Consider the following 17018-nt stretch of genomic DNA (forward strand, 5'->3'; position numbering starts at 1 on the left):
ACACAAACCTGTCTGCGATCAGCCGGATGGTCGCCCGGATGGAAGGGTGAGCTAAACCGTGCAAGGTGTCGAAAACACGGCGCCTCCAAGCAGTCAGGACAATGGGCCGAGGTTGCCCGATGGACACATCACAAAGGAGCTTCTTACATTCGGGCCTAATGCATATGTCTTAGAGGCAGAGTCCTGAGACTGCGGTTCGGTATGCCAGCATCTCGCTGTCCAGTCGTTGCGCCTCAGCTAACACCGCATAATCCACCCCCAGAGACAGAGAGTGCACTGATTGGATGGAGGTGCATGACAGTGCATCGGTTACCACGTTGTTCTTCCTGGAGATGCGCTTGATCATGGTGGTAAACTCCGAGATGTACGACAGGTGGCGTTGCTGGCAGCTGACCACGGGTCTGACATTTTGGCAAACGCGGAAGTGAGGGGCTTGTGGTCTGTGAAGACCGTGAACTCTCTCCCCTCCAGGAAGTACCTGAAGTGCCGGATGGCAAGGTACAGGGCCAGCAGCTCCCTGTTGAAAGCGCTGTACTTAAGTTCCGGGGGTCATAGGTGCCGGCTGAGAAAAGCGAGCGGCTTCCACTGGCCTTCGATGAGCTGCTCGAGCATGCCGCCAACTGCCACGTCGGAGGCATCCACAGTGAGGGCAGTGAGGACATCGACCCGGGGGTGGACCAGGAGCGTGGCATTTGCTAGTATGTTCTTGGCTTGTTCAAAAGCCACTGTCGCTTCCTCTGTTTAGGTGACCTCTTTGACCTTGTCGGACATCAAGCCGAAAAGGGGCCGCATGATCTGGGCCGCTGAGGGCAGGAAACGGTGATAAAAGTTAACCATCCTAACAAATTCCTGCAGGCCTTTAACAGTGCTGGGTCTGGTGAATTGGCGGATGGCTTCAACTTTTGCTGGCAGGGGCACAGCTCCATGGCGGTCGATCTGGTGTCCCAAGAAGTCGATGGCGGGTAGGCCGAACTAGCACTTGGCGGGGTTGATAGCCAGGCCGTAGTCACTTAGGCGGCGGCAGAGCAGGCATAGATGTGCTAGATGTTCCTGGCGGGAGCAGCTGGCGATAAGTATGTCATCCAGATAGATGAACAGAAAGTCCAGATCTCGCCCTACTGCGTCCATCAGGTGCTAGAATGTCTGCACCGTGTTTCTGAGCCCGAACGGCATCCTGAGGAACTCAAACAAGCCAAAGCGGGTAATGAGGGCCGTCTTGGGTACATCGTCCGGGTGGACTGGGATCTGATGATACCCTCGGACCAGGTCAATCTTCGAAAAGATGCGCACCCCGTGCAGGTTGGCCATGAAGTCCTGGATGTGCGGTACCGGATAGCGATCGGACATGGTGGCGTCATTCAGCCTCCAATAGTCGCCGCACAGTCTCCACCATCCTGCGGACTTCGGCACCATGTGGAGTGGGGAGGTTCACGGGCTGTCGGAACGCCACACAATCCCCATCTCCTCCATCTTCTTGAATTCCTCCTTCTCGAGGAGGAGCTTGTCGGGCAGTAGCCTGCGGGCCCGGGCATGAAGGGGAGGTCCCTGTGTGGGGATGCATCACGCCGTGCTTGGGGTTTGTTGAGGAAAACTGCAGCGTGATGATAGATGGAAACTCCGATAACACTCTGGCGAACTCGTTGTCGGAATGAGTGACGGAGTCCAGGTGTGGGGCCGGTAACCTGGCCTCACCAAGGGAGAAAGTCTGGAACGTCTTCGCATCGACCAATCATCATCCCTTCAAATCCACAAGCAGGCAGTGCGCGTGGAGGAAGTCTGCACCCAGCAATGGCTGTGATACTGCGGCCATCGTAAATGTCCATGTACGCGGCTAGAACTGAACTGCAAGGGGATGTTTCTTGTGCCGTAGGTGCAGATGGTGCTGCTGTTGGCTGCTGTAAGTTCCGGTCCTGTTCTTCTGGTTCGGGTATCGTGGCTCGAGGGGGGTAGGACACATTTCCGCCCCCGTGTCCACCAGAAATCTACGCCCGGAGTGCTTGTCCCCAACGTAGAGGAGGCTATCACGGTGACCAGCCACCGTGGCCATCAGCGACGGCTGGTCCTGGCGTTTCCCTGGAACGAGCATGGCGGTCGGCAGCGGCGGGCTGCAGAACCCCACCTTAGATGATAAAAACACCAAGACTCAGAAGTGGTGCCGTCCCTTGGTGTGGGTGTTACGCGCTCCGCTGCTGGGGTGTGGGAGGGCTGGGCTTTCGGCCGTGCCGCAGCACTAATTCCGATGACGGTTCCACAGGTTTGCTTAGCGCGCCAAAGCACGTCCACGTAGGCAGCCACCCCGCGCGGGTCTCTGAAGTCTTCATCTGCTAGCAGGAGGCGGATGTCTTCTGGCATTTGCTCCAAGAAGATCTGTTCAAAAAGCAGGCAAGGCTTATGGCCGTCTGCCAGTGCTAGCATGTCGCTCATCAGGGCTGATGGTGCGCGGTTGCCCAGGCCGTCCATATGCAGTAACCGCATGGCCTGTTCGCGGCAGGAGAGGCCAAACGTGTGAGTTAACAGGGCCTTGAGTGCCTCCTACCTGTCTCTTGCCGGGGGCTGATGCAGAAAGTCGATAACGCGGCCCATTGTCTCCTGGTTGAGGGCGCCCACCACGTAATAATACCTGGTGGTGTCTGAGACAATTTGCCTGAACTGGAACTGGGCCTCTGTTTGCTCAAACCAGACCAGGGGTTGAGTGGTCCAGAAGGTTGGCAGTTTAAGGGAAACTGTATTCTGAAGAGCCGAGTTGTTCATGCTGAGTCCAAATGCTGTTGGACTGTCGGGGTCACAAATATAGTCACGTTGATACGCAACGAGTGAAAGCAACACACTGAGTCGAGCAGGGTCTGGTTGAACTGTATACCGTTTCAATCCGCGCGTGCTTAAGTGCCCGCTGCCTCCCCCGCTCTTTGCGGGGTGGAAGTGACATCGGTTTCCGGGCCAAGGTCTGCCCCGTACTCAGAGCCCTCTCAGTTGCCGCTGACTGCGGACTCGCCCGCGTCTGCTGGAATACTGCACAACTATTGCATTTACCTTAGCTGAATATTTCACTATTCTCTTCTGCAGATGCTAATCTTTGCAGAGATACATCTTCAGGAAGATGTACCTGAAGCTTTCTATTCTGTTGATACTAAGTAGGTCCTTTCTCTGGTAGGTTAATTTAGGAACTCCTAGATCTACATTCAATGTAATTCTGCTCCCTGTTCAAGTCCATGTCCATATACTGATTGTACTTTTACCTTCCTGCTTCTCTGCGGTGTGTCAATGAGGACTCGTTGGCTATCAGCTGCCCAACATTTTCGTGCCAGTGATGAAGAGTAAATGCCAGTAAATCCATCTGAAATACATCATTGGCCATCATGAGATTACACACACAAAAAGGCTTCTCATGCTCTGGTTAATGTTCAACCATTCCCAATGTTCAGTGAACAAACATTTTGTTTGCACAGCAGATATATTGATTGGCTTTCTATTATTTGGTTTAGAACATGCAATGCTATTTGCAGTATGCAAAATAAATTTTCTCTGAGGGTGACTTTCTTTTTCACATGGAGGGAGAAGGGGGAAAGAGGGGGGGTAATGGGGGTTAGGGAGGGAGGGAGGAGGGGGACGGGGAGGGAAGAGAGGAAAAAGAGAAAGAATGTCCATGAGTTAACATCAAAGTGACACTTGGGCATGCTCTTTTGGCTAATCATACAACAACAACTGCATGACTTCTGGCAACTTTCTTAGAATATTCTAAGGAATGGGATGTGGACAAACACTGCAATAACCTGCTGTTTAAGAAGATGAAAAAAATGTGTCCTTCAAAGCCTTTATGGGAAGGATGTATTAATTGCATCCTCCATTTTTTTCTATCATATTTAGTTATGTAGAAATGCAAGACAAAAAGAGGAACCATTTAAAATGTAATAAAGTCTAATTTATTTATTAAATTTTCACTTTTTTTTTCCTATTTGACTATTTAACCATATAATTCAATTCAGACTGATTCTGATGTTCCCTTTCTTTAATATCATCAGCTTTCCTGCCTTCTCCTATTATGTATCCCCACCTGCCTTCAAAGTTCAAAATTATTATTTTTCCACTTTCACCATCTCTCAAAATGAAGGCTAACCGTACCTGGTTATGTTTTTTTCTAATTAGTGAAACCATGTTATCAAAATTCAAATAAACATGACTTAACAAGGGTTGCAAGGAATAAATAGACAGTAGAAAATCACTTGTAAGGAAAAAACTTTGGCTCTAACCCAAATCAGTTTAGATACTTGTTGCAGTCAAAGACAAGTTCTTAAAATTATATCTATTTAAACTTAGTTACTTCAGAAAATAATTTGTTGAAATACAATATAGAAATATTTGTTAAATGCAGCATGCCATTCTTGGATTGTTGGCTGGTAAAGCTGTCCACCTTTGCTGTTTTCCTTCTGTCAATTCACGGTTTATAGTAAGTTAATCTATAAAGATCGATTGTGACAACTGAATGACAACGTGCTTCTCATTCTATCATGCAGCCAGTAAAGTGATGGAAGGTAAAATGTGCAGAAAGAATATGTGGCATAATACTTAGTCAATAAATAACTGTCACTGTCATTTGTTAAGATTATCAATGTTATTCTGTTGAACCCGGCATTGGGAAAGGAAACAAATATGCCATGCTTTCTGTTGCTATTGTTCAGCATGCTCAACTGGTATGGGTTATTAAGATCACAAAACAGACTGTTGATAATCACTTCCCAGACCCAAATGTGCCAGTTAGTATGTGGAACAAAGATTTGTTGTATCCCAGCAAAAGACACAAGTTTCAGGCAAGAAGAAAAATTGCTTTATTTAGCAAAACAATCAATCACCAACCTATTGTTGGATAATCCACAATCTTTACCACAGTTGATGTCACTTTTTCATCCAAGTTATACTGAAAGAAAATATAAGATCCATTATGGTAAATAGAAGAAGCTACCACTAATCACAGTCGACTTACTCTAAAACCCCTCTTCACTCAGGGCCACAAGAACATCACTTGGCTGGTTGTACTAAAGTCTGTTAGTTCAGGAAGTCACCTCTAACTTCCAAAGGAGAAAGTAAATCAGTTAGTAAAGCTTATAAAGCTTTTATGAGTGTGTTCAGGATCTTCTCTACTGAAAAAAACGAACTCCCTCAGAACAGGCTGTGTGCTTCGCCCCCTGTTCTACTCACTTTATGCCTCTGACTGTGAGGCTAAGCACAACTCCAATGTCATATTTAAGTTTGATGACGCCACAGTCATTGGCTAAATCAAAGATGGTGATGAATCAGCATACAAGAGGAAGATTAAAAATCTGGATAAGTGGTGCCACAACAACAACCTCTCACTGAGTGTCAGCAAGACCAAGGAAATGAATATTGACTTCAAGAGGAGGAAACCAGAGGTCCGTGAAATAGTCCATATCGGCGGATCAGGAGTGGAGAGGGTCAGCAACTTTAAATTCCTCAGTGTTATCATTTCAGAGGATCTGTCCTGGGTAAAGCACATAAGTGCCATTACTAAGAAAGCACAGCAGCACCTCTACTTTCTTAGAAGTTTGCGAAGATTCAGCATGTCATCTGATACTTTGACAAACTTCTATATATGTGAGGTGGAGAGTATATTGACAAGTCGCATAATGGCCTGGAATGGAAACACCAATGCTCTTATATGGAAAAGCCCACAAACTGTAGTGGACATGGCCTAGTCCATCACGGGTAAAGCCCTCCCCACCATTGATCACATCAGCAAGCTGCGTTGCCGCAGGAAAGCAATGTCCATCATCAAGGACCACCCAACATAAAGGCTATGCTCTCTTCTCATTGCTGCCATCAGGAAGGTGGTACAGGAGCTTCAGGACCCACACTACCAGATTCAGAAAGAGTTATTATTAACACTCAGTAATCAGGCTCTTGAATCAGAAGGGATAACATCACTCAAGTTCACTTGTCCCCATCACTGAACTGGACTCACTTTCAAGGACTCTTCATCTCATTTTCTTGATATTTATTGCATATGTATTTCTTATTTCTTTTTCTTTAGTATTATTATTTCTTGTTTTTTCTCTTTCTTTTTGTATTTACATAGTTTGCTTTATTTTGGAAGTTGGTTGTTGTCTGTGCTGTTGGGTATGGTCTTTCATTGATCATATTGTGTTTCTCTTGCATTTACAGTGAATGCCTGCAAGAAAGAGAATCTCAGGGTTGTATATGGTGACATATACTGTATGTACTTTGATAATAAACTTACTTCGAACTTTGAAATCCAGATCATGTTCAATCTCAAAGATAAATGTGACAATTGGGACTCATACCAAGCAAAAATGACTCAGAGTAGTAAGTGTACTTAAAATTGCACAAAGATGAATTTTTCAGCTCGTCATAAATTGGTTCTCAAACTACGTACCTGCAAAGCACCAGGGAGTTGGTCAGCAAATCTGAAGTTTGCTGGATCCAATGTAGAGATAACCTTCCCATTAAATTCAATTGGATGCAATGGGGGAACGGCAGGGAGAGAGGAAACCTTGCAAGCATGGGGTCAACAGTTACCATGGTACTTCTTTACACTTCTTTTTGGTCAAGCCTCTCAAATATTTTTTACTTGAATCAAGAGTTAATTTTATTTCTTTCAATGAAAGGTCTGGAACATTCTTGTACCTTGCAGACTACATATCTTAAGATGCATTATTTAAAAAATTATCATTATCACAAAGCCAATGTGAAAGGAGAATAGAAAGGCACTGGAAGCATTGAATATTTTAACGATGATGGCTGAATTGATCTGTAAAAAAAATGCACCGTTGCTGAAAATATGTAGTATGTCATGTTTGCAAAGTCCCACTACTTGAAGCAGTAATGCTAAATGTTCACTTTGTAACTGACATTTGAAAAACATACCTAAAACCTTTCCTCATTCGCAACTTCCATTCACAAAGTTCTAAGAGGAAATTAAATAGATTGGGGAAATTACTAACCAAGGACAGGCTGTAGCACTGATGATGAGTCTTAACGTTGCCACCTTCCAGATAAATAAGATGGTGCTGGTCAGGACTAAGGCGTGGAGAATGTACAGAATTTATTCCAGAAGAAATCTGCACTGTGAAAGGTTACAGAATATCAATTTCACAATACTTTAGTAAACAAAATGAGAACACAGTATCAAAAAAAACGTATTTGGCAGGAATAAATGTCTTTAGATAATTGTGGAGGTGCAAGGTCACTTTACACAAGGAAGTGCAAAAAATGTTCCAACATATGAGTAAAATCAGAATAACCCATTCCTGGAAGTGAACTTCATGGAAATTTACACATATCTTGAAGTAGTCAGACTGCTGACCATCAAAATTGTAACTCAAGTTAATATATAAGTACATAGATGTGAGTTGTACTTAAACAAGGTGGTATCTTGGATAAACAGGGTCTGATCAGTGCTTCTATGTAAATTAATGGAGACTAACACATGCCTAAAAAATTTTAAAATGCGATGACTGGGTACATGGGACTGTGGCTAATGGAGTCTGACATCCTCCTTTTCAATCAGGTAATTGTATAAAAATTGAAAAGTGCATTGTGGTTACCTGTATATAAAATGTGAACCAGTGAAAAATCACTTACAGCATTCATTCCTTGCTAAGTCCACACAGTACAGAGCTGATCTGCAGTAGAAACAAAACCACAGGAAACAAGAGAAAATGGCAAATCCAATGATACAATCAATAAAAATCTAATTCAGAGCCCTGTGAAAGTCTAGTACATTGCATCCTTGTGGTCGCATCTCAAAATTTTTAAATTAAATTATCCAAAATGGAATCCAACTTAAGCAGCACAAAAATGATAGCAAATATTATTGTGAGATATTAAGAATTTGCTGATTATTAATGGTGCAGTCCTTTCGATGGATCATTTAACAGAGAATCAATCTATTCTTTCAGGTATACAGTATGCATACAGTCTCATGCCATTATTTCGAAAAATGCAAGTTATCCTTGTGGATGCAAAATTATGTGCAAATTGGCTCCTACATACTTAACAATTGTAATTGTACTATAAACGCACTTCATTAACAGCAGATGCTATAGGGTATCCTGCCTCCAAAATATCAAAGCACCCGTCAAGGTTCTTTTTTTTAAGTGTGTTACATTAGTAATATTATTCTTATCAATTTTTATAGATGCACCATAGAAAACATCCTATCCCGATGCATCATATAGCTTGGTAAGGCAAATGCTTTTGTGAATGCAACCCAGTCCATCAGACAAACCAACCTTCCCTTCACTGATTTTGTTTACTCTTCCTGCAGCTAACATAATTAAGAACCCCTCCTATCCCTGTTATTTTCTCTTCACCCCTCTCCCCTCAGGCAAAAACTACAAAGGCCTGATAGCACGAACCATTAGACTGAAGCACAGCTTCGATTACAAAGCTATCAGATTGTTGAATGACGCTCTGATGCTCTCAATGATGAAATACTGATCTTTCAATCAACTTTTACTTTTCTTTACCTGTCTACCTGCACAGCAATTACTCTGTAAATGCCACACTATGTTCTGCATCCTGTTTTTACTACTTCAGTAGAAGTATACATGGAATCATTCATCTAAGTGGCACAAAAAACAAAATATTTTCACTGTATCTCAATATATGTCACAATACTAAACCAACATAAATACTCAAATCAAGATCAATACTCAGTTACTTACTTCCGATTGGTGCAGTATTTGAGACCCAATCGCCAAGGCACATGACAACGGCCAACAAAGATAATTCCAGCATCCTTAGGAGCCCATATTGCCTGAAATACATAGGATCAGGTAGGCTTACCTAAGACTCCCAAATATTTTGCCACAGAGATAGATCAATATGGAAACCTAGAATTTGAAAATAAGCTTAGTAGCTACAAAATGAATAAACAGTCAACGTTTCGGGTCGAGACCCTTCATTAGGTCTTGATGAATGGCCTCAGCCTGAAACGGTGACTATTTATTCATTTCCAAAGATGCTGTCTGACCTGCTGAGCTCCTCAAGCATTTTGAGTGTGTTGCTGTGGATTTGCAGCATCTGCAGAATCCCTTTGTTTATTACTAATAGCTACAAAGATAGTTAAATTTTGATGACAGTTTCCAGAAGTTCTGTACACTTGTACTAAATGTAGGAGCCTAGCTCTTTGGAAGAGAAATTAATTCATATACTGTTAATCTCCTCTGACTATAAAAACTAAACAGGTTTAACAGCAAAGCTATTTCAAAGCTATTTTTCAGCATCTAGTCCTTCTAGTCTACTTTGAACAAATACATAGTTTGGGCGTGGTAGAATTATGCTTCTACTTTGGGAAAAATTTGTGATTCAGATGCAAAACTTCATTCAAACATAAAACAAATATCATAGGTGATTTTTTAAATCAATTTTCTATTCAAGCCTTTATATGAATGCAAAATCTTTCAAGAACCTATAAGTCAGGTTTTGATTTGAAACCATTTTCACACAAAAACTTTTGATATGATTAAGGTTAATAATAATCAATATGATTAATACTGCTGACAATTTCAGTTAGTCCATGATGAATATACTGTAAGGGAAAATCATTCTGTTTATGTGCATTATGGAATTATAATGTGAGGAAAGCGTGTGAGTCACTACCCTAACCAGTACCTTTCCATCACTGTACCTCCCACTTATCCCTCCTTGCTATTTTCTTCTGTAATTAAAGAAATATGTTGTCTGCTCACAGGCAGGCTGAAGCCCACAGGTCTACTAGACAAATTCCAGACACTGAACGCCTACAAGAAATGGGTAACAAATGCTGGCTTCGCTACTCGAAAACCATAGATAAAACAAACACAAGAAACACAAAGACTGTGCCCCCGAGACACTGCTAGCTACAGATACAATTTATATCGCTGGAACATGTATCATTCTGATAACAGAAAATGCCACCACAGGGATGACTAGACATTAAACTTTGACGGACCACATTCTAAATAACAAATAAACAAATGAATTCAAGTTGTGCAGTATTTAGCATTTATTATACAGTTGCAAGATTATTGAGTAGCAAACCATCTGGTTCAAAGGCAACATTTGGCATTGCTCCTGGACATGCACAGCACAATATTATGCCATTTCCATCAACAAGAAAAAAATATAGAGAATATTTCAGAAAATAAGCATGTTATTTTAATTCCATTATATTACTTTCTCTTTCAATCCCTCTTCTCATTTAATGAGAGGGAAAGATGTAAACATACATCAATATTGCTGAAATACAGCTAGAATTGCAGTGTACTAAGACAAATTCTGGGTCACCAATGACTTCCATTTTAATATTGCCGATTGGGTGATTCAGAACTTCCACTTTGGAGTCCTGGTGTCTATCTGGCCAAAATCAGAAAATATCTGAAACCATACCTTATAAATGTACATTTGAGGCCATAATGTTCTGCCACCCTAAGTCTATTTTGTTATTTTTTTTCTTTCTTTCTTTTTCAATCTTTTTATTAGTTTCATAAAATATAAACATAACATAGCAATAATACAAATTGTTGGAAATACATTGTTATACTTAAAATGAGTAATTATAAAACCAAATAGTATAAATTGACAAAACTCCCAATCGAGTAGGATAACAATGAATAATACAGGACAAAAAAAAAACTGGAAAAAAGTAATGAAAAAGAAAAAAAATAGAAAAAAAAAACAAATCCCACCCCAAAAAAAAACTAAATTAACAGAATTAGTCAACTAAACTAAAAAGACTTGGGCAATTCTAACAACGTAAAAATGGAAGAGAAGAAAACCTTAGTGTCGACGACTCTGTTCCTCTCAACCAACAGTACAGAGAAGTAAAATAAGTTTGGAAATGGTCAAATTACATCATATGAAAATGCTGAATAAATGGCCTCCAAGTTTTTTCAAATTTAATGGAAGGGTCATAAACCATACTTCTAATTTTTTCCAAATTCAAACACAACATAGTTTGTGAAAACCAGTGAACTACAGTAGGAGGGTTAATCTCTTTCCAATTCAGCAAAATGGATCTTCTAGCCATTAAAGTAAGAAATGCAATCATCCGGCGTGCTGAAGAGGTTAAATGATTTGAGTCTATCATTGGTAATCCAAAAATAACAGTAATTGGATGAGGTTGTAAGTCTGTATTCAAAACCGTTGAAATAATATCAAAAATATCTTTCCAATATTTTTCCAACAAAGTCTGTTTTGTGATGTCAGCACCAGGAACACAATTATAAAAAGGGAAATGTGAATAATTGAAGAATTATACCAACCTCTCCAGGAGAAATATGTTCAGGCACCTCATTCCGTACTGAGATGTTTCCACTCCTGATATTTAGGACACAGAGGACTGGAGTACTCTTGTTTGCCAAGCCTTCACCCCAGTCCTCCCAATATTCAAACTGACTACCCTGCAGGGGAAAAATATAGTACACGAAAATAGTTAATTTGAAAATATGGCATATATAAGTTTTAATATGTACTCAGATTGGGATGCTCTCTTATATTTTACAGGGTCCAATGAAGTTAACTTATGACAAAATGGAGGCTGCATCACATTCTGTCATGATTAGCACGGTATCAGATATTTAACCAGAAGCTCCCGGTTAAGTGTAATGATAACATTGATAACATTTTAAGGGTGCTTGTGGCAGTCCTTGTCTTGCTGTTTTGTGTTTTGCCATTTACTTAAATCCCAAGTGGATCTACTGGAAAATATTGTTCTGCCATACTGTTATCAGCTACAATTATTCATCACTCCCTATATCAGGGCCATGTGTTTATTGTAAAGTTTGCTCTATTGCATTTCACAATGTCTGCAGTCTACTGTGGAAAACTCTGAAGGTACACACATCAACCTCAACAGTAAATTACAAATTTTAAAAACCTTCAGATATTAGAAAACTGAACTTAGAACAGCAAATGGTGTAAACACTCAGCAGGTCGAGCAGCACCTGAGGTAAAGGTCATTGCTTTGAAACGTTAATTCTGTTATTCTTTCCATAGATGTTGCCTGACCTAATAATAAGTGTTATCATCATTTTCTGTTTATATCTCATTCATTTGAGTGCATCTGCCACTATTCAATAACTCACAATGTCAGGTTTGGAGGAGTCTTTCCTACCACAGATCTATTCTTTCTATAACTCCCAATATATTTCTCCTGGAGAATTATGAGGCACATTCCCTGCTGATGGTATTCTCTCTATTGATTTAGCAAGTACACATATTTGCTGCAGTGTGTTGAATGACATTGGTACGACCCTTTCAAAGTTGGCAATCCATGTTGTGTGGCCATTTAACAAACAACTGTCAGGTCTCTGAAAGTGTAAGATCAAAACAAAAAATAAAATGGCAGATGCTGAAAATCTGAAATAAGAACAGAAAATGCTTGAAACACTGAGGAAGTCAGGCAGGAGAAAAAGACACAAAGTTTACATCAAATGATGGATCTTTGAACTAATACCTTAATTCTGTTTTGCTCTCTGTGGTCTCTAGTATATTCAAGCAGTGTTTGCCATTTCAAAGAGAAGTGTGATTTTTAAATATCTGCAACTGAAAACTGCCATGATTTAGAATTTCAATAAAGGATGCACATTTAACATATTCTAACATTAGAACAATTTATTTCAACATGAATCCAATACTTTAGCTCACACCCTCTCATCTCCCACGTGCTGAATGTAAGTAAATTTTCTGTAATTTCTTGCTAGATACTAAGATATTACTAAACAAAAACTATCCTATTATTCATACCGACAGTTTAAGTGTATTTCTAATAATTAAATAGAAAGCTGAAGGAGCTTCAAGCAGTTGTTGAATAAGAGAATGAAGCTCTTCAGGTACCAAAGCTTTCACTTATCACTTGGGGCTTTTCAGTGACAGTCTAGTTAATACAAAAAAAGTGGTGTATTTTTATGAGCAAATAATAATACTGTACTTCCTCAGATTTTGGGCCATTTTTTGCTCTGTTGTCTTCAACATCCTCATTTACAATGAACTCTAGTTTAGACTGGAAGAAGGATTCAACTTTGGGTCTTTTCTTTTCAGCGATGTACAAAATGCAAGTCTCAGAGTAAGACCATTCTAGGCAGCCAAACTGGTCTGATGGACAGAGCAAAGGGAAAGACAAATATCGATTAATTCTTGTAACAGAAGTTTGAGCACATCAGATTTACAATCTATATTTTTTTTAATCATTTTAATTAAACATTTTTAAAGTTGTGAGTTCCAGACAATTGAAAAAATAACTGTATTAAACATGCCTCAAAAATGTCTAATAACAATTGTTGGAAACATCACTAAAAATTATCAATATAATAATTTGTAATACTGTATATGGTAGAATTTCTTATGTAATGCACCTACATTTGATTGCATTGATTAGTTACACAAATAAAATATTTCAGAATATATGAAACAAAAAAAATTCAATAATCTATATGTAATACCCTGGGAAAGGTTTCACTGCTAATGTAATGGTCTTTCTGTAGAAGCAGTGTTTGGGTTACGGTTAGAGGTAACAGGTGCTTTGGAATGTGAGCCATTCAATGACGGAGGGTGTTTTCATGCTGTGTGCCTGACACCAGGGTGATCTGGGTTTTTTGTTTGGCGTGAGATGAAGAGAGAAGACGCCGGAGTGGAGCCATGACCCTACGAAGGCTGGGGGGGAACAAAGGAGGATTGGCGAAGGGGAAACTGTGAGCTCCAACTCGCGCACATTCAACTGTTTCATTAAAATGGGCCCTTTTCTTATTTTGCTTTTTCTTCACTAACCCTGTTGTCAAATTAAGAATTATAAAGCTAAATCGTTTAACTGTATGTGCTATACTGTCTGTTATTTCATGGTACTGATTTACAACAGGGTAACAAAGCACGCAGCATCCACACAAACGGGGGACAGGGGGTTTCAGGGTGGACTCGCATCTCAATCTCACCCATTCAGCAGGGCCAGAGATTGTCTTTCCTAGACTTATGCAGCCCGCAGAACCTGAGGGTTACATATACTATAATTAGCAATCATAAAACACCTAAACTGATCCAGACTAAACAATTGAGATGTGGGATTTGCTACAAACTGTTTAGTACCATCTTCATACACTTTGCCATGCTTGTCAAGCGCAGTCAGGTTTATGCTCTTCTCCTTGGAGGTTTTGCTCCATATCTAATTGTTGGAAAAAGCAATCCACAGTTAAGTTAAATCACTCATAAAACTGATAGCTAACATCCACTGCACAAGGTGAAGTAATTCTATACTCTACTTGTAATAATATTTGTATCACTAAAAGTAACTAGATAATCTATTTTGTAGTATCAGTTGAGGGATAAAGTCTGCATACAACACAAGAACTTCCCCTTTCTTCCTAACAGTACTATTTGCTATACAACCTGTAACATCCAACTCGAAGGGAAAAAATATGAGGTTGCAGTTCGTTATTCTATTTATATCACAGCAGTGTAGAATTCACTGAATGTTGCAATGCAAGATCATCAAGAATTATGGTGTAGTGCTCTATAAAATACAACTGAACCAATTACTTTTTAACTCAAGGAGTGAAATGTTGTGAAGGAAATGGATACAGATGGATATAAAGTTGAAGGCTTAATATATGTCATTTACTTGCCTTCCAAGTATCCTAGACCAACACTTTGATAACAAAATCTACAGACTGTTGTTCTCAGAATCATGCAACTCAAGGGCCTTTGCAATGCTATGAAAGAAACATGGCACAGGTACTGATAACACACTATACAGCACTTAAATTAGATCAGGCCCAGAATTAACAAGATGTAAGTAGTAGCTGTCATGCATGCTTTATTCTGGGAAATAAAACACACACTAAAAAAAATCAATTTTCCATTGCATTCTCCAAATTACTTCCTAGTAACAATGTATTCGACACTCAGTGTCCACTTTATAAGATACAGGAGGTACTGAGTGTATGTACTTTGATAATAAATTTACTTTGAACTTGATAGGCCAAGTAGACAGTCTATCAAATTTTCCTTTGCGCGTTCCTAGTGTGTTTTTTTTCCCCAGTCCCAGAGGACCTCACCTATGCAGAGCGGCTGAGGGTTGTAAATTCAGCCACCTTTACTCTATGCACTAATTTCCCCTCCATTAAGGACATCTTCAAAAGGCAATGAGAGGTCAGCATCCACTATCTAGGACAAACCATCATCCATGACATAACCTTTTCACATCACTACCATCATGCCATCATGGAGGTGGCACATGAACCTTAAGACACATAGTCAACATTTTAGGAACAGCTTCTTCCCCTGTACAATTAGATTTCTGTATGGTCAATGAATCCATGAAGACTAGCTCACTATTTTTGCTCTCTTTTTGAATTATTAGGGAAACACCCCTAATAAAGGGGCCACTGTGTATAAAACCTTTACAATTGTCAGGATCAGTTGCCTACATTCACTATACATGTAACAGGTATTCTTCAGCAGATAATTCTGCGTACTTCAAGACTTACTGCCGAGCTGGAATTCTACTTATGGCAGAACATTCAAACCGAGCATCTTCTAGATCAATCTAGCAGCTTCACTGTTATTCTTTTATCACTGGAGTGTCTGAAACAAAAGGCTTAAAGCTGACAGGCTTAAAGCCAAGAAGCCCATATCAGTTATTGTCGCTTGCGTAGCACACAGATCTGAATGTTTCCCTGGATAAACACATATCACTTGGCACAGTCAGCAGAATTTAGATTTCTTGTTAAAAGCCAAGGTCAATGTGGACTGAACTAATATTTTAAAGTGTGTTGTATTCAATTAATTTTTCTTTATACAATTTTTAGATTCACTTTATGCATGGTGCAAATCTCTAATCCAAGCATTATATGAAGTAAGAATGAAGTAAATTTAAACACTTACATTTAAATCAGTGGAACATAAATGATGGCATAGGCCTCTTACTTCTTTCCATGCTGTAAATTCTATGCAACAGACTTTGCCTCTTTATGTTCATAAGGCAACGACTTCTGATGCTTTCAATTACAGGAGCATCAGCAGTTCAGTGAAACCTCCCAAGATGACCCTTCTTTAAATGAGCTACGACAATATGGGGTGTATATTATACAAAATGAAAGAAGTGATACGGGTTTCTCAGCAGTTTGAAGCATGTTGGCATTAAGTCTTGCCTCTCAGACTCCTGAATGATGCTTAAAATAAGGAATTAATCTATAACATTGATTACATACATTTGGGCATTTTTTAGTAAGAGATATTGAACACTAGTTGGCTGGATTGAGATCAAATAATAATGCGCCAGGTGAAATCAACCAATTTAATAAAAACAACATAAATGCTAGTAAAAGTTGATCCAGGGATTAAACCCACAATTTCGGACAATCAAACCAGATGGGAATACAGAAAAACGTACAGCAAGAGAAACTGTTTTCACTAAATCTGTGTCTTCGACTACATTGCAGATTTTACTTGCCCATGATTTTGAGGAAAACTTCTCCAGAGGTTTTCCTAAACAACATGAAATTCAAGTCATGCACAATTCACCTCAGTCTAGCTCCTTCTTTGTATTATAAGCCACCCATATGCCATGGTGAATTGTTATGAAATATTGGTTTAAGTACAATTGGAGTATTTTGTCCAGTTCTGCATTTCACTCTTTGGGGAAAATGTGATGACTTAGACGCTGCAGAAGAGGTCAACTAGAACTTTTTACCAGGAATGAAGAACTTTAGTTATATAGGGAGATTTTAAAAAACTTGATTTATTATCTTCAGATTAGATTTTTAATGAACTTTGAACATTTTTGCTACATCTTGCACCATTATACATTTGATTTAATATTACTAATTATTTTGTAGTAATCATTTTATAATAAATTTATTACAGTGATCATTTCCCCACCCCACACCTTCGTCACCCAAAAACATAGTTACCTCCAGATATTGCTGCTTTTCCTGCTTTCTATTCGTATGCTCCCTGATGACAGCTTTCAAAGTGCCAGAAGGTGAATCTCTACTCAGTAACCTGTGGGT

The 17018-nt window shown here is 39.8% G+C and overlaps 1 protein-coding gene across 3 annotated transcripts in view; it reads right to left on the reverse strand.

The window, feature by feature from the left end:
* The window catches only part of LOC134356767 (acylamino-acid-releasing enzyme-like), an 81018-nt gene that overhangs the window by 40385 nt on the left and 23615 nt on the right, over positions 1-17018 (reverse strand). For all 3 annotated transcript variants that reach the window (XM_063067871.1, XM_063067872.1, XM_063067870.1), the window contains exons 4-12: positions 16920-17010; positions 14095-14170; positions 12947-13110; positions 11280-11417; positions 8700-8791; positions 7615-7655; positions 6975-7096; positions 4852-4912; positions 3237-3334 (exon numbers count right to left, since the gene is read on the reverse strand). In XM_063067871.1, coding sequence (XP_062923941.1) covers positions 3237-3334; positions 4852-4912; positions 6975-7096; positions 7615-7655; positions 8700-8791; positions 11280-11417; positions 12947-13110; positions 14095-14170; positions 16920-17010 — 883 coding nt within the window. The remainder of the gene's footprint in view (positions 1-3236; positions 3335-4851; positions 4913-6974; positions 7097-7614; positions 7656-8699; positions 8792-11279; positions 11418-12946; positions 13111-14094; positions 14171-16919; positions 17011-17018) is intronic.

This window comes from Mobula hypostoma, chromosome 15, assembly GCF_963921235.1.
Source record: "Mobula hypostoma chromosome 15, sMobHyp1.1, whole genome shotgun sequence".
Taxonomy (NCBI): domain Eukaryota; kingdom Metazoa; phylum Chordata; class Chondrichthyes; order Myliobatiformes; family Myliobatidae; genus Mobula; species Mobula hypostoma.